The 17640-nt window shown below is 37.3% G+C and overlaps 1 protein-coding gene across 2 annotated transcripts in view; it reads left to right on the top strand.

Moving 5' to 3' along the window:
* Nucleotides 1-45: 45 nt before the first annotated feature.
* Nucleotides 46-17640, top strand: part of LOC101855586 (uncharacterized protein C20orf194) — a 24718-nt gene continuing 7123 nt past the window's right edge. Inside the window, exons 1-16 of one of the 2 annotated variants that reach the window (XM_005106039.3) lie at nt 46-237; nt 1080-1124; nt 2017-2168; nt 2791-2858; nt 3952-4084; nt 5306-5409; nt 5717-5884; nt 6467-6546; nt 6999-7091; nt 8009-8114; nt 9027-9115; nt 10155-10289; nt 11560-11685; nt 15695-15776; nt 16366-16454; nt 17276-17362. In XM_005106039.3, coding sequence (XP_005106096.2) covers nt 101-237; nt 1080-1124; nt 2017-2168; nt 2791-2858; nt 3952-4084; nt 5306-5409; nt 5717-5884; nt 6467-6546; nt 6999-7091; nt 8009-8114; nt 9027-9115; nt 10155-10289; nt 11560-11685; nt 15695-15776; nt 16366-16454; nt 17276-17362 — 1694 coding nt within the window. In that variant the 5' untranslated portion in view covers nt 46-100. Of the gene's footprint in view, nt 238-1079; nt 1125-2016; nt 2169-2790; nt 2859-3951; nt 4085-5305; nt 5410-5716; nt 5885-6466; nt 6547-6998; nt 7092-8008; nt 8115-9026; nt 9116-10154; nt 10290-11559; nt 11686-15694; nt 15777-16365; nt 16455-17275; nt 17363-17640 lie in introns of those variants that run through there. The other variant, XM_035971797.1, reaches the window with a different exon arrangement.

Raw genomic sequence — 17640 nt, 5'->3', positions numbered from 1 at the left:
CCAAAAAAAAAATATTTAAAAAATTAGAAAGATATTGCCCAATGCCAGAAAGATGCCAGTTGCTTAGATTTCATTATTTTGACGAGCGCCTGATTTCACCATGATGCCTCACATATATTATTTTTCTCCAACATCACTCCACCTCGCTCTCCAGGCACGACAGACCTGCATGGAGGATCTGACCGAGGGATGTTCTCAGGTGGATACCCCGGAGCTCAGGTCCTACCTCAAGGACAGGTATGGTCCTTAAATTGTAAATGATAGCATCATCTCCCGGTCTTAGCTGGGTGGTTGGAGTCAAGGTGCCATGCCTGATAGGTCCAACTTTGTTTCTTTCCCTCTGTTGTTCATGTCTGTCTTGCTCTTTCCCAGCACTTAACTTTTTCAGTATGTAGGCCTAAGGAATTCCCCAATTTAATGCACCCACTTTAAGTGTTCCCTTAAAATGGCTTTACTTCCTTCAAATATTGATAAATTTGTTTGTGTTTGCACTCAGACTGTTTATAGTTGGACTGAGAATCACAATGATATGTGTGATAATAGGCAATAATTGTAGCACAGGACCAGGTGTAGGTTTGGGGATGACAAAATCGGTACTCGAAAAAGCCACTTAGGTGGCACCCGGAATCAAAGAGTTAAAATGTGGGTTGCCCTATCAGTGTACTGTATTGTCTTTATTCCAAGCCGTAGATCTGAAAAAAGATGGTGGAGATCAAAATTATTATGATGATGAACCTTTACTAGTTTCTGATTTGACCTAGTCTTCATAACATTTTCTGTTCTACATTTCCATCTGCACAATTGTTCAGTGTAGTTGGATTTATAGATTGATGGGCTAGTGAATAAATGGGTGAATCTATGGTTACATGTGTGGGTGAATAGGAAGACAGACAGATAGATAAATAGATATTGAAGATTTGGAGATTGTTATAGGTCGATGTGTTATTAGATTAGCTCAGAAAAAAATGGTAGGATTTCTAATTCTATGCTTTGAAATATGAGAAGTATAATTACTGCCATATCTTTTCCATAGAATCTTCTAAAAGCAGGCAACTGTTTTACAATCAATTTTGTTTCAGCTCTGATGTGGATTTCACTCTGGAAATAATTGGATGTGACAACAGGTGGGTGGAGCAATAATTATAACGATTCTTTTAAAATGAAGATTTTTGCTAGCTGATCTTATGTAGTATGGTTCTGTGACAACTGAAAATGTTTTGTCATTGCAGCACCATGATTTTGAAATCCATAACTTGTAGCGTTCCAACTTTTCACTGATTTTTTCTACATAGCCTTCAAGTAAGAAGACATTTTGCTCTCTCAATTATCAAAAACAATTTAATGTCAAAACTCTAATAAAAACGCTTAAATTTTTCACTGTACACACATGTTTTTTTTAGCTCTTGCAGTGTGTCAAGTGAATAGTTTAGTAAAAAGCAAATTCGTGAATGTGTTTTTTTGCATGGTAGCTAATGATTCTTTTCAGTTGTTTGTTGCAGACTTTCTTTTCCATTATTGGTCTTAATTGACAAGAATAGTAACCCATTTCAGGTCATATTTACTTCTCTCTCTCTCTCTCTCTCTCTCTCTCTCTCTCTCTCTCTCTCTCTCTCTCTCTCTCTCTCTCTCTCTCTCACTCTCTCTCTTTCTTTCATTATTTCTCTCTGTCTTATCCTTATAAGCTCTCAGCGCTGATAGTAATACCATTTGATCTTCTTATAACCCTACAGTTGCAGTGATTATATTGAAAGCTCTTCTCAACTCAATTCTCAACTGCTTTTGCTTGATTATGAATATCACCATGCATACAATTGCTGCTTGCATGCTTAGTTGGAAGGGTACCAGACTTTTGTGTGACAGACAAGAGTTTGAAGAATCCATTTCTGAAGTTGAGATCTTTTACTCCTAACCCGCACCCCCCACTCTTCCCTAGGGCTTCTACCCTTCCCAGTTAGGATGTTCCTCAGAAAACTTGTGATCTATAGTCTAGCACTTACTTCCTTGTCTGTTATACAGTGGTGAGGTTGTGGAAGAAGGCGAGTACATCCCTGTGATGAAGTACATTTGCCTGACTCTCCATCGCATCCCGCCACCACCCGGCTGTTCTGGGGGGGAAAAGACGCTCATGTTTGCAGAGAGTTTCCTAGATTCAAGACTGTTTGTGAGAGGTGGGATAAATTTATTATGATGACAACCTGTTGCGCATGTTTGCTTTGAATGGAGATTCTTGTTTCTACTAACTGTAATATATGTTTGCATTTGATTGTTACTGTACATAATATTATAAAAGCCTACTGTTTTTGCTCTTGTAAATGAAAATGCAAAATTGAAATTTTAAAAGATTTTGGTATAACAGTAAAATTTCTTTTCTAGGTCTCTTGGTTATTCCATTCTCTACTCTTGGGTTTACTTCTGATTTACAATTGGTCGCTTTTAAGTACAAGGGGGCTATCCCGAAAAATGCTGTTTTGAGAAAATCGAAGGTAAAGTTTTTGCCCCTTGTTCAGTCTTTTTAAAAGACAAGGAAAGTTTTCTCTATAACCAAAAAAATATACTCACCAATGAAACCAAACTTCTCCTACAGGTAAGGCAATGCCCACTTTTGGTGTAGGTCAAGATTTCTGGAAATCCCCGAAATCTGGGTTAGCCCGCTTGTCCTTAAAAGCGACCAGTTACACTGTAGTATGGCCTGTTTTGAACTTGCAGTGATGTATGCCGAATTTTTCTTGATGTAATCAAGCATGCACTTTAATCATTCTGTTTTCATTGTTCATGAAATTTCTCTGTCAGAGTGCCCAGACGTTAGCTCAGACTTCTTGATTGTGACTTCTTGTGTCCCACGTTTTCACTTATGGAGCGTAAGTCTGTGTGTTGGCTAAACAGCTATACTTAACAAAACAGCATGGATCAGGAGCATGGGTTTTTATTTCTTTAATTTTAACAGAAATAATTTGAAAGGAAAGTGTAGCTTTCCTCAAATTAGTCCAGCTACTTGTAAGCTTTTATAAGCACATTGCTTATATGTTGATGCTACTACATGTACATGTATTAGATACCGAATAGCTCAAAACTGGCTTTTACACCTGTGATTTGTTTTTTAAGAGACCTAAGAAAGTCACCGTCATTAAGTGTCTTAATGTAGAGTCAGGGTGAAAATTATCCAAAAATGAAGAAAAAAATAGATTTTATTTCCTTGGAATTTTCCCAAAAAGATTGACCCATTCAAATCAAGAATCTGATTTAAATTATAGTGTAGGTGCAAAAAAAAAGAAGTATCTTTTCGAAAAGACTCATAGATCTACTCCTATACTGCCATGGGCATGTGAACATAGTAAGGTGAACATCATAAAAGTTTGCAAGTCAACAAAATGCACTATTTCCAGTAGTTGCTGGTTGTTCAATAAAACTAAAACTTGTTTTGTCTACATGTGTTCTTCTATGGCCCAAGGTCACCCCATGCTCTCGCATATAAACATTATGCTACTATCTTAAGGTCTTGGAGGAACTGAAATCTTAAATGACTTAACATTCATCTTGATGAATCCCTTTGTTTTCCTTTTGTAATGCGATGCTTCACTTCTCCTTATGCCTGCATGTCAAAACTAGTGTTTGAACAGACTGGTATTCTTGGCCTTGTTTTGTTTTACAAATGATCCAAGGCTCAGTTCAATATTTCTTGTACTTTTTGCATTGTCTGTACTTAACTTCTCTGGTTCCTTTGAATGCACTGTATTAGCCAGTCTCATTCTTTAGAATTGACTAATTACTATTATATAAGCAAAATTATTACAAGGTAATATTGCATTTGTTAATTTAGTCTTATGAGGGATAAATAATTTTATCTTGTCTTTTCTTTCTCAACTTATCTATTATTTTCTTATCGTTTTCTTATTATTCTCTAGTCTGAGAGAAATTTGACAAAATGTACTGAGTCTGGTCTGTATCCCACAGGCCCGTGGACACAGCAAGAAGCGGTCTGTATCAGCGCCAGCACTTCCGTTTGACCACTGGGGCGAACACTTGATGACCCACGATGACATAGAGATGGCTACCACTTGGCCTGCTCTTCTTCCGCCTGAGAAAGGTGTCGTGTCTACTTTTTTTACTGTGCCCACTGTATTTTTCAGTATAACTCTAATATCTTTTGTCACATTCATGTCCGTAATTGCGTTTTTTTAGTGAGTCTACCTGAGTGGTATATTACATTCTCTTAAGACAAAAAAAAAGCCATTGAAAGTGCGCTTTTTGTGAGTCGACTGAAAATAGCTTATGAGTGAAAGAAGTACTTTGTCACTTCGTAATGAAGGAAGCCTAGGTCTGCCTACATAAACTTGAAAAAAATAACCTGCATGAGACTGTTGATATTTTGATCAATACAAATAGGTAAGAAAACATGGAAAAACTTCCAATGGCTGTTTAAAAGACAGGAGAGATTGCACTTTTTTGCAAAAGAACAGCTGCATGTAAATTTAATTTAATCACTTGCACTGTGGGAAGGAAAAAACCAGAATCAATTACCCATGGGAGCTAGTGAGGAAAAAGGAATAACGAGAATGAAATTCCATGAACATTTTTTTTCTTTCTTCAGCCCCAATGAACTTTTTGAACTGAAGTTTTGCTTGTGTGTTTATTTTAGTTGACATGTGTTTTAAGATTTGCTTGTTCTGGAACTTAAAATCTTTAGTTTTGTGGTCAAGAATATCCAGTGTAAAATCGAGGTTGACACTGTCTGTAATTCTTGTCTTTTGCTTTACACCTTCGTGACCTGTATGACATACACCATTTATCCTTTTCTAATACTGTGAAGCAAGTAAGCTGGTGCTATGAAGTGCTGTGTTCGTCATGCCTTGCAAAGCATGGGAAATCATTCCGACGAACGCTGTTTGTCATAGTTTGTATTCTACTTACTGCTTCTATTGGGTGCACTCCATAAAACTTATTGCAGATTCACATTCAGTGATTTTTTTTTTTCGGACTAAAAAATGTTTTCCTTTTACTGATAGCTAGTTGTATTTTCAAGCCGGGTCTAATTATCTAATTATAGGAAATCTTGCGCTTCTCTTTGTCCCTGAGAATCCAAAACTGCCCAGTCAAGCACAAACTGACCATTCGTCATGAAGTGGTTATGTGACCACCCGTACTCCCGTACTCAGTTGTAATGCATGCCCCATGTGTTTGCTACTCTTTTCCTGCCTCAGTATTCTTTTAAAACTTCTAAGATGATGCAGAATTTCTAAGGGTAGAACTCATATATATATATATATATATATTAATTAATAATCCTGCTCTTACACTTCTTCCACAGTTGTTTTGACAGTTTGGGAACACGGACTGTCTGTGGAGAGTCACTCTTATGGTTCCTTCATGATTCATGGGTCTCAGATGAAGTCAGTCTCTATGTATGATGGGGTATGTCATGTAGCAATCACAGAGCTATAGGCTGTTGATGTATATGAGCAAAGTGTGTAGATGATCATAAATCATTATGAACCTCGACAAGAATATTGTAAGACTTTTGCATATTTAAATAATTTCCTTTGCATTGATTTAAGTTATAACTTTTCAAAAGCAAAAAATGTTGTATAGTTTACAGTTTTAAGTGCTTTAGGCCCTACAGTATTTTTCTTCTGCATTTTGGACTTTTAGAAACTTATGCATAAGAATATACCACGCATTCATATGTCATGAACTTTTACCTTTTTGTGAATATTCCCAGAATTCAATGACCCAGGTAGCCCTGTTGTCCATTGTGCTCCGGCCAAATGCCACCTTGAGGGAACAGTTGCCGCCACATTTACTCATGGACTTTGACCAAATGGGACAGTGTCAGATTTTGTTGGCGGTCAGCCCTCACAGCAAGGCTCATACACAGCTCTATGGCAGTGTGAGTCGCATAATTTCATACCTCTGTCAGGTCAAATGATATCTACTTCTGCATGGTAGAACCCCTTCAGTGGAGGGTTCACTTTTGACTCAAAGCAGAATTTTTATAATAGCAACAATAATTCCAGCCTGTTTTTGTCTGTCTTTACCCGTTCGACTTCATCAGACTTGTTTGAGACAACTTACATTTCAGTCCTTTTTTCTAGATTTTACTATAACCATGTTAAGAGCTAAGCTGCCATATGAACAGATTGTTTGTGTATTCTTCATTCCTTTCCCATCTATTCTTTTAACTTTTTCCTGTTTCAACTTTAATTGCAATTCTCAATATAGCATGCCATCAGAAAATATTATTTCCTTTCCGTCTTCAAGATATATGGTATGGTAGGGGGTTTATACCCAAGTCAACACTCTTCATTATGTAAAACTAGGGCAAAACTTGGTGGGAGAGGATTGTTTAGGACTTTTTATTTTTGCTTTTCTGTTTTTCTGAATGTATACTCAGTACACGTTTTGACTTAATCATGAGATCATCACCAGTTTCAACAGTACAGTTCAATTTCTTCCAAATATATTTATCTAGGTGTTACCTCAGTGGAAGGATAACTCTCAGGTGCCAGAGGTGGAGAGACCAGAATGTCTGGACGGTGAACTTTGGCCTGTGTAAGTAAGGCCAGACCCTTTGGCCGAGGATCAAGAACTTATTTGTAGATGACCGATTATGACTTCAACCCTGAACTGTAAACTGTTGACTTAAAAAATTCTTTTGATCTGTGATAAAGTCTGGTAAATATGCAATTGTTACTTCTCCTGCTTTGTATTTGATTGAACTTCATTGGGCAAAATTCAGTAGTTGTTTTTATCATTTTGTATTCATAATCAGTTTAAGCTCATAACAACTACTAGCCTATGTATATGGAAAAAAGATTGTAAGACTACACACCATAAATTTTTTTTCATTGCTCTGATAAATTTGCTGCTTTCAGCCTCTGATTAATGCCAGTCCCGATCCCCAGTGAAAAATTGTAAAAAAATTTTAGTACTGATTTATAGTGTTTTATGATAATTTCAGCCACTTTTTTATCTGCTTTTTACTGTCCACCCTGTTGTTTCAGACATTCATTTTTACAACACAAACTGGATTCTGTATCAAAGGGTGCAGTTACTCCTTTGAAAAAAGTTGCATGCACCACTCCAGAGTTATTTGAGTGAGTATAGTTTGCAAAACTGGGATAAAATTGTTTGATGTCTTTTTTAGTGAATTAAAAGCTCATTGTAAACCCTTCATCATTAGGATGAAATTTGCAGGTTTGTTTATCAGCTCTCTGTTGTAAGTGTTATATGTAAGTTTTTGCTGAAGTAATTTTTTAAAGGCTATTTCTTTTTGCTGGATTAAGCTTGAATGTCAAAACTCAATTGATGCCGTCATGCCAGTCGCTTTTGTTCTCAGTTCTACTTAAAATTTATTGACTTTTGGCTATGCTATTTGAACTCTTAATCCTATCCGTACGTCATATTTAACTATCGTATCCATACGAAGTGGGACGACGTGCCCATGACTGTGCCACCGCTTTCAAATAGGAAAATAACTCGTTAATCCGACCCGTACGCTTTGCATAGCAGTCTGTCAAAATGATTTTTTGAGAAATACTGAAAAGAGGTCTTCGCACTGGAAATATTCTAAAATGTGAAAAGTTCAACCCCGGAGGTACAAAATGGCTCCAGGGCGTAGGGATAGGGTTAATATGTCTCCTGATATATACTTTTACCGGTATTTACTTTTGCTTGTTAATTCAGAATAACTGGGCCATATATCCCAGTATGAGTCTAACAGAGTTATTTGTAAACAATAGTCAAACACTGCTAAACAAAAATCAATAATGACAGCAAATACTATGCTAATGAAAAGAAATTAAAGCTCCTTTAACATCCTCAAGCCTGGCCACCCTACTGAATTTCAGGAAGTTGTTGAAATATTGAAATAAAAAGTTCTGTTCATTTATGAAATGATGTTTTGTGACTTGTGTTTCTATTTGACTTTTATTTAGAGAAGTTCATAGCATATAGAGACGTATAAGCCAACCGTTATTGTATTCGTTCACTTTACTTTTCTTTTGGTCACCAGCTACCTGCAACATTTGTCCATGAGTTCATGCCTCCGACAGCCTATCAATCGAGATGTTTTCCACTCTCTCACTTCAGAGACACAAAAGACAAAAGACTATGACAAGGTATTTTATGGAATAGGTTGATTATCCTTTTTTCAATTTTTTTTCACACCTCGGTCCTAGGGTTCTCTTGGATGAGGATTAAAAGTTCAAGAATCACATTGCACGGGTGAGAGATAGTTGGCAGACAAGAGTGAAAAAAAAGCCAACCTGCTCGGGATATATGCAAATTTGTGAGGAAATAAAATGTGATATGGGGTCTGTTCTGATTTCCTTTTGAAAAAGCAGCCAATACCAATTTGGAACAAACATTTTTTAAATGTTAGCTTTAAGTAAGGTTATTCTTTTACCTTACTTTTGAGAAAATGTTTCAGTTGAATGAATGGAGTAGTCGAAATTGTCAAAAACAGCCACCCATTGCTGAAACGAAAAGTGCAATGACAGTGTCATTATATTGTGAGAAAAAAAGCATGAGGGGGAACTGGGAGTGGCTATTTACACAGGTGATTATCTTATACAGGTGGCCATTGGAGCAGGTTCGACTGTTTGTTAGGAGTATCAACAGAGTATCAACAATAAAACACCTATCCCTTGGTAAATTATCTACAAACAGAAATGAAGGATGTGACTAAATGCTTTGCTCATAGAAAGTGCTTCTGTCAGATTTTTTTTATTGGTTGGATATGTTTTAGGTTTTTGATTTATCAAGATTCTTATTGCAATAACAAAATGTCTACCGAGTTTAAGGCCTTTGTGACTTGAGTCAACAAATTAAGAAACTCCAATCGTCTACTACCTTTTACCGATTTGCATCAAGAGAATGTCTCTAAATAATCTTTTAGAAATATTCTTCTTCTCTTTATGTCTCAAAAATCAAACGAGCTAATAAGTTTGTCGTTGTATGTCTTATGTGAGATTATTGAAATAATTTTTTTCTGCTATTATTTAACTTTATCAAATTTTATTGCTCCTCAGATCATTGTGACAATCATCACTGGCACCCCTGGCAGTGAGAAAGAGAGGCTCGGCACCTTGTTGACAACTTACAACAAGAATGTCATCAAGTGAGATCTCGTAGAATTTTAGTATCAACAAGCCCTGATTGCTTTATGAGTGACTTATAGTTTACTGCAGGCAGTGTGTTATGACATACGAACGGTACGACATAGTCAACGTTTTGCTACACGTGTTCACTTTTGTGAAGTTTTCCACTCTCAGTTCTTTCAAAGATTTACCTCGGTTACTGCTTGTGCTGGTTTTGTTTACCTACTTCTTGAGTCTTGGAACCAGCAAACTTTCCTTCGACAGATCATGAGTTGACAATTTTAAATTTGACTCTTTGCTTTCTGTTTGCTAAGAACATCATTACGACCATTTGTCAGAATGTGGATTAACACATTCTATTACTATTCAGTATGTTGCTGCAGTTTAGTGATTTAAGTCTTGTTGATGATAATGAAAGTGATTCAGAAGTATGAAGGTTTACCCCTTTGAGTGGGGTGCATAAAATTGCCGTATTCCTAGCCACTGGTACAGCAGTTAGCAAAACTCTATCCCCAAACTGGCCTGTCTAGGACAAAATGGGCACAGGAAACAGTGTTTACTACTCAGGACGTTATTGGTAATTTGGAAGGTCTTTCTGAATTAGATGCTGGTAATGACAAGGATTACCCTAAGTGGGATATGGAATGTGATTTTGACAAAGACACGAACGAAGGCGTAAATCACTCAGGAGGTCAGGCAGAGGGGCTCAAAGGGTTGATGATGATAGACTTGTTGAAGAAGAAATTGAGTTGATGAGTCAAAACAAGGATACTGTGGTCCTGACATAACTTTTTCATTAGCCACCGCTCAAATCATTTTAACTTGAAAGTACTGCTAATGTTTCCATTTTCTTCTTTCAATTTCAGACAATGTCATGCTTTCATATCATGTAATGCATTATAAACACTTTTTGGTCACAGGTGTTAACATTTTTCATAGAAAATTCACAAGATAAATAGGTTCATGAATGAGTTGTAATAAGTTTTTAGATCCTCTAGTTTCATACATTTTGAATAAGAATACATAAAATATGAATTTCAAACACTTCATCTTCCTCAGCTGGCTTGTATACAAGCAGCCTGAAGAATGTCGCGTTGACAGCAACTTCCTGTATCGTTCCATGACTTCAGCGGTAGAGTCACGTAACCAGTGGAAACTCACCAAGATCACAAGAGTGATCTTTATTGCCCCAGGGTATGTGACTCATTTTAAACTTTCCTCTCTGTTTTTACAGAATGCATTCACATTTGGCGAGCACAATGAGATGACAGTTATCATGTTTCGAAGAACTGGAAATATGTGACTGCGTTTGATGCTGTGTGTGGTTTCTGAACTGTAGTCACTTTTATGATACCATGATAATGTGAATCCTCCACTCGGTCACATTCCGTTGATGATAAATTCTATTCTGTGAAATAGCATTCCTTTCTTGGCTTTGTGTATGAGTCTAGAATCAAACTTGCTGTGACGGAAACTTATTTAAGTCTGCTGTCTGAGGATAAAAAAGGAAGACTTGCCTTGAACCAGGAGAACAGGAACAAGGCATCGACTGGCATAGAGCTGGGACCATTCTGGGAGGAAAAAGCCTGAAATTTCTCTAAGGTGGGGTAAATCCACTCTGTCAGGGCCCTCTTTTGGTACGCTATCTAAAATCGATATACATGTCACTAAATTAATCATTAAATTAAAACAAGTGAACCTATTACGATAGTTTTTAAATCTATTGAATGAACTCCCGGTTAAAGAGACCTGTTTTTGGAATGCTGAAAAATAATTTGACGTCTAAGTTTTGTAAAGGAATTTGGCCGAGCCGCTGCCAAAGGCTCACAGACACGATGGTTCCAACAGGGCAGCTTGCCGAAGATAAGGAGTTAATGCTTCCCAAACTTTTCTACTAATAGGGTCATCAGTAGCTGCTTGTGTTTCATAAACTTTCCCATAATGATTTTATTACAATCTTACGACGAAGATACAGACTGTAGTAATGCCTTGTACGTTGTTTTATATATTTGTTAAATATATTGGAAACTATTTTCATGTTTCGCAGTCTTAGGCCACTTTGAGTGTTTATGCTTTGAAAATTGAGAAGATTGTATCATGTTCCTGCATTAGCAGGATTTTTTTATCACTCTGTGCATGAGAGTCTCTCAACAGTATACGGGCACAATTTTTGTTTACACCTTAGATTAAAGAAATTTTCTTGTGTCATTTTTCAGAGGGAGTCATTTTATTTCCAGATCCTAACACGGATTTTTTGTCCTATTTGTGTGAATGTGTTGTCTTTGACCGAATTATCTTTGCTATCTAAATTTAACTCTGAAGTGCATTGCCCACACAGCACATCATGTTGCTAATTGTGTTATTACGAGGTGGAATCAGGCACTTTCTTCAATATTTGGGCAAGTGGAGTTATTGGTATCAACTTGAAGCTTGTACAATTTCCTTTCTTTCGATGAAACATCAGATTTTGTGACACGTCTGCTGTGGTGGGTGCCCTGCAGACTCACCCCAACCCCAATGTGAGGTCAGAGTTCATCGTCGGTGCTGTTACTGTCTGTATCGATCCCCTCAACACTTTCATGGTTCACAAGTAAGTATGAATTTTGTTTCTAGCAAAATCTGCCAGGTGCTGACTATAATATGTGTTCCACAGTGTTAGGGAATGGGATGTAGATATTAGATGAGCAGTCAGTCAAAATAGATTCTTCACCAGAGCTGGTTGTAACGGAGTACAAGTACCGGGGTACTTGTACTTACGTTACAATTTTCGGTACCTTTACTGTACTCCGGTACATTTTGAGAACCAGTACTTTTACTGTACTCCGATACTTTTTATAAAAGTACTTTTGAGTACTTTTCAAGTACATTTTGAGTACTTTTGAAGCTTAATGAAAGAATAAGTGCCGACATTTCCGATCATAATTTACGGAACAAACACCCGGGCGGGCACAGCCGATCAACCAAGAGTTAAAAGTTGAGATTAAAGAACTGCCCGTCGCGTCAAAGATCAGCCACTCTTGGGAAAGTGATCACATGCGCTGTAATACTCCATGAAACGGTACAATGATCCCCAGACGGGATCACACCAAGGTGTGAACAGACCGATGGGCGTTTCTTTTCCCCAAACATCGCACTCGCATCTGAGCTCGCCACCTGAACTTTCATCCCTCGCTGGGTGGGTTGGGCCTACAAGTTCGCTCCAGGCAGGATCACATCGAACTGTGAACTCTTCCCTGACCATTGAAGTTGAAGGCAGTTTTTCTCTATTCCTGAAATTGCGAGACAGCCTGAATTTTAATTGGTGTGGTCACAGCGTAATGGTGCGTAACGACTGTCAGACTATTAGATTGCTTTTATCAATATACAGAAGGGAAACAATAAATCCTGGATTGTTGGTCCTTATATTAACATGTTGAATTATGTCCCTGTAATTGTAGGCCCTACTTTTATTTATCTACCCTCACAACAAAGATTGTCTGATCTTAGTGATCTTTACCAATGATAGTACATAACAAGATGGGCCACTTCTCTCTTTGAGCCAATTAAAAAAGTGTCCTCAAAATTTGGTGGCGCCCTCTTCACAAAAGCGCACTCTTTGCGAACAGAGTTACCCTACTTGAGTTTTTAAAAATCAAAGTGAAACTAGCAAGTTTTGGGATAAATTTCGGAAGAATGCTTTTTTAAAATGGTTACGCTGACAAAAAACCTCTTCCGGAGGAAAGGGTGATGGTTTTCTTTGTTTAATTTGACTTTAGAGTGAAAGGCGAGAGGTCATTAAAATTTTAAAAAACTAAAACTCCGCACTGAACGTACCCGAACTGCTGATGAACAGCAGTCGATCTGCGCTCGCAAGGAGGTGCTATTCCTATTCTTCTTCTGGAAAAACTAAAGAGAGCTTCAAAACAGACTGCAGCGCCATCTGAAGCAAAGAGCATACTTCCTGCGGACACTTTTTTGGCTGAGTGGCCCATCTTGTTATGTACTATCATTGTCTTTACTCACTCCTCCTTCCTGTTTCAATCACATGTACTCATGCTCATTATGATTTATTTAGTCTTGTCAGTGAAGCCAGAGAGGGCAGACCTCATATTATTTTCATCATTAAATTACCCTTCTTCATCTAGAAACGGAGTTTTTACTTTTGCTTTATTAAATACAATAATGGCAAACAACCCCAGTGCAACAACGACAAAGGCGGGGGGGACTCAATCAGAGATGGAAGGCTACAATTTTTGGACAGGTAAAGGGGAGAGGCAACTGGATAAACGTAGATAAAGATCTCGAGACGATATGCTAATGAGTGTACGGTATAATATTATGGCTTGCCTCGTGCCACCATGCTACTGTGATTGGTCATCAAGGATGACCACTCTTTGCTCGCCATATGTCATAAACATACCCAGGGGTCACGTCAGTTCTTGGGTCACTGTAGATTCTTCCTTAGCTTCGTCAGGCTAAGATCCCATATTTCCCTTGCTCCCGAGCACTGGGATCTTAGGTGGAGACTACTGTAGTAGAGAATTTTTGGTTACACTACACTTACTAGACTCTAGGATATTACATGTAGGCCTATTTTGGTTTGCCGTGGGACCAAACTCTGTCTTACCACTATTATAATCAATTGAAACTGAAACTGAGTTCTCAATGTATATCAATCTAACAATTTTTTAGGCTACCTAAATTTCTTTTTTCCTTTTTTGTGGTTTGTGCTTAAGGCTACCTTGATTCCTTGAGGATTTGTTAAAGAAGAATTCAAAGCACTTTTTTTGCTGGCCATTTTCATCAATTTTTTATTTTCTTAGATCAACTTTGTCTCTATTTTTTCAAATTTTGATACTTTTCCTACTTTCCGACCTCTAGGACTGACTTACATTTGATCATATTGTCTTGCTCAAACAAGTTCTATTTATAATATCACTTACTCACTAGTTGCGTCTGTTTGTTTGCTGGGGTTTTTTTTTTATTTCACGGACAATTTCCACCTACGTTCAGTGCGTATATTCAAATGCTTTATATACTGTTTACATTATTAGTAATAAATGGCCGAATTTGTCAATTATACTAAATATGTTGTTCAATATGATGTTTTGCATTAGCACTGAAGTGTTTTAGCATATTAGCAGAAAGTACTCAAAATGTACCCATAAGTACTTTTTTAAAAAGTACTTGTACTCAAGTACATTTTACAGGAAAGTACTTTTACTGTACTTAAGTACAATATTTTAGATTGTACTTAAATTTGTACTTAAGTACCTTTTTAAAAGTACTTTAACAGCTCTGTTCTTCACCCACTAACTTATCATTTCAGTTTTCAAAGTACCCTGAGAACTCTAAAAGTCGGTGAAAATGTATATTTGATCAGTCACTGACATAAAATCATTTCTGATTCAGTGGCTTTATTTTTAGTACACATTACGATTATGTAAATGACTGTTTATCTGGGTCTCCCGTGGTCAAGAGGTTATGGTGTTTGCCTCTCATTCAGCTGGTCTTGGGTTCAAATCCAGATTGCGACAGAAAAATTTCTTCTCTAAAATGTTCTCCTTTCACATCTTTTCCTGCTCTTTAACAATGTTCTGTTGTCTGCTTTGGTCTCCACTCTCTGCCACACCCCCTCACCTCCTTAGCTCCCCTCCACTGGGCTCCTGACTCTTTTTGCAGCCTTTCTACTGCTACTCCTTGGCCCCTTCTTACTTCTGTCTTTCAGCCACACCCCTGATCTCATAGTAGGTAAGATATATTACCCAGCATTCTCGGATAAAGGCAAAAAATGTCGGAGGTCCCGCGTGCAAGTTACGCACGTTACAATCCCTTGATGGTCCTAAATCGATAAGAGTAGGCTTCAGCTGCCACCCGGGCAAAATTCAAAATTTCCTACGAGCTGAAAATGTTTTTTGTGTCCTGTGGACTTTTATGACCTTATGCAGTTGCAAGCGCTGTAAAATACAAAAAAAAACCCTCTTTGTCTGATATGTATTTTTGGTAACCTACGAATCGCACTTTGCATGTTATATTATGTATTTGTTGGTGCTCACTTCATGACTTTGAGTATTGTGCATGTGTGATGAGAGATAATGTGTGTGTGTGTGTGTGTGTGTGTGTGTGTGTGTGTGTGTGTGTGTGTGTGTGTGTGTGTGTGTGAGTGTGTGTGTAAACATGCATGTATGTGTGAGTATGGGTGTGTGTGTATGGGTGTGTGTGTTTGTGAATGCGTGATTGAGTATGTGTGTATTTGTGTTTGAATGTGTGCTTTCATATCTTCTTTGGGTGCATATGAGCGCAGATTAATTTTTACACCATATTATACACCATATTGTTCATTTATAAAATACTTTGTACTTGCATTTTATATAATGTAATAAGATTACTTTTCACTCAGGGGAGGATGATATGAGAGTGATCTACAATATTATCATTCTCATCATTATTTTCTTCCTTATTTTCATCCTTTTTACTTTTTTATTATTATCATTATGATAATAATTTGGCCCTATTGTTATTATTATTATTATTATTATTATTATTATTATTATTATTATTATTATTATATTGTATGATTATTATACTCTGTTGTAAATCTGCTAAATCTTTTCCCTTAGTATGACTTTACCAGCGGTCACTGCCCACTGTGCACAGGGATGGGTCAACAACATTGTGTTCACATCACAGACCCAAGCACCGGTATGTTCTCACTAAACCATTACTTTCTTATCAAGTTTGGTCAAGCATTCAATTGAAATAATTTACAAGAGAACAACTACATCAGATGAAGGGGCCAGGTGATGGAACCCTGTGCGTGTATGTGTGTGTGTGTGTGTGTGTGTGTGTGTGTGTGTGTGTTGTGTGTGTGCGCGTGGGTGGGTGGGTGGGTTTCCAGTGAACTATTCTCATTTCATGGCTGATTTTTTAAATTGTACAATTATGGCACAAAACATAGAAGAATGATTGTCTTCCACAGTGGATTGAATTTTGTCCTTGTAATTTGCTTCCTGAAACTCTTAGACAGGTCAGTCTTTATTGGGATGGTTTCCAGACATTCTTTTCAATAATATGGGGACAAATGACCCATAGTCATGAACATTTTTTGTTTGGTTCCTGGGTATAATGCTTTGTGCTCATCATATAGGGCCTCATGTTCTATTTAGGATTAGACTTGATCAACTTTTTAAAGAATCAGACTCTCAGTCGTAGCCTCTTTTACCCTGAGCACTGTGGGAAAACTCTGAATATAAAAACTTTTAAACTTTTTGTTTTGACTTTATCTCTCAAGAGTGAGCTGCTGGACCACATCCAGATGTTAGTGAGAAGCATCAACTCCAACGTGGCTCTGCTGAAGGCTGAGAATGGGGAAGTCAAGAGGTATTCTGTTGGGATGTTTCTACTGATGATCTCAGTATTACTTACTGGAAGTGAAATAGTACAAGGGACATGGGATCTTTTCTCACTGTGATCATAAGCCTGACTGTTCATGTCTTGATATCTTAACCCTTTGAGCCCTAGCCACAAGTATACTGGTGGTGCATAAAATTGTCTGTATGCCTAACTGCCAATACACCAGTTAGCGAGATCATATCCCCAAGCCAGCCAATCTGGGACGAAACATGCATGGAAAACAGTGTATGCTACACAGAACGTTATTGATTATTTCGAAGATCTCTATGAATTAGATTCTGGTAATGATGAGGACCACCCAAAGTGGGATATGGAATGTGATTCTGATGATGATATAAATGTGCTCAGGATCTCAGACAGAGTGGCATGGTACCCACAGGAGGTCTGGGCTCAAAGGGTTAAATGAAAGCTGCAAACTAACGGTTTTGTGATTATGATCAATGACTGTTGTCAAACATGTTCCTAGTTCTCCCGTGACTTTGAATTGTATTACTTACATCGCCATGTGCATACATACATTTCTCCATATTTAAATGTATGATTCTGGATCAGCCCATTCATGTGTGGTTGATGGTTGGAGTGTGTCATTTTTTTTTTTCCTTTTCTTTAGGTATCAAACAAAGATGTCGTAGGGTTCTATTCCTTTGGGTGCGGGTATTATCCATTCTCTTTAGTTAGTTTAATACCAATAAAGGTTGTTGGATTAACATTTTTTAATTGTGACAAATTGTTCTTTTAAGATTAGTATTTTAAAGTACTTTTACATACTTTCTTTCTCAATTCTTTAGGAGCACTGACCTTGATTTGATCATGTCTGACTCAGCTTTTCAAGAACCAGAGTTTGAGAAGGCCAGGCTTTTGATGAAACCTGTTGGGTAAGCTGTATTTTAACATTGTTTCCTGTTTCGACTAAATTAATGAAATATTCATTTCTTACGTGATCTTATGCATTTTCCTCACAATTTAACTTCTGAATGGTTCAGATTTTAGGAGATACTGAGTAGGATAATGATAACATTGATTGTCATGTTATTTTTCTTCAAAGTTACAAAGTATTCATAGATATTGTTGTAATTTATTTAATCACAGTTCACTTTCCATTATGACTGGTCAATCTGATCCTACTCATAGATGTCCATGCTCATATTTATCT

Source organism: Aplysia californica, unplaced genomic scaffold, assembly GCF_000002075.1.
Source record: "Aplysia californica isolate F4 #8 unplaced genomic scaffold, AplCal3.0 scaffold00508, whole genome shotgun sequence".
NCBI lineage: Eukaryota > Metazoa > Mollusca > Gastropoda > Aplysiida > Aplysiidae > Aplysia > Aplysia californica.
This window is presented reverse-complemented; position numbering and strand designations above follow the sequence as displayed.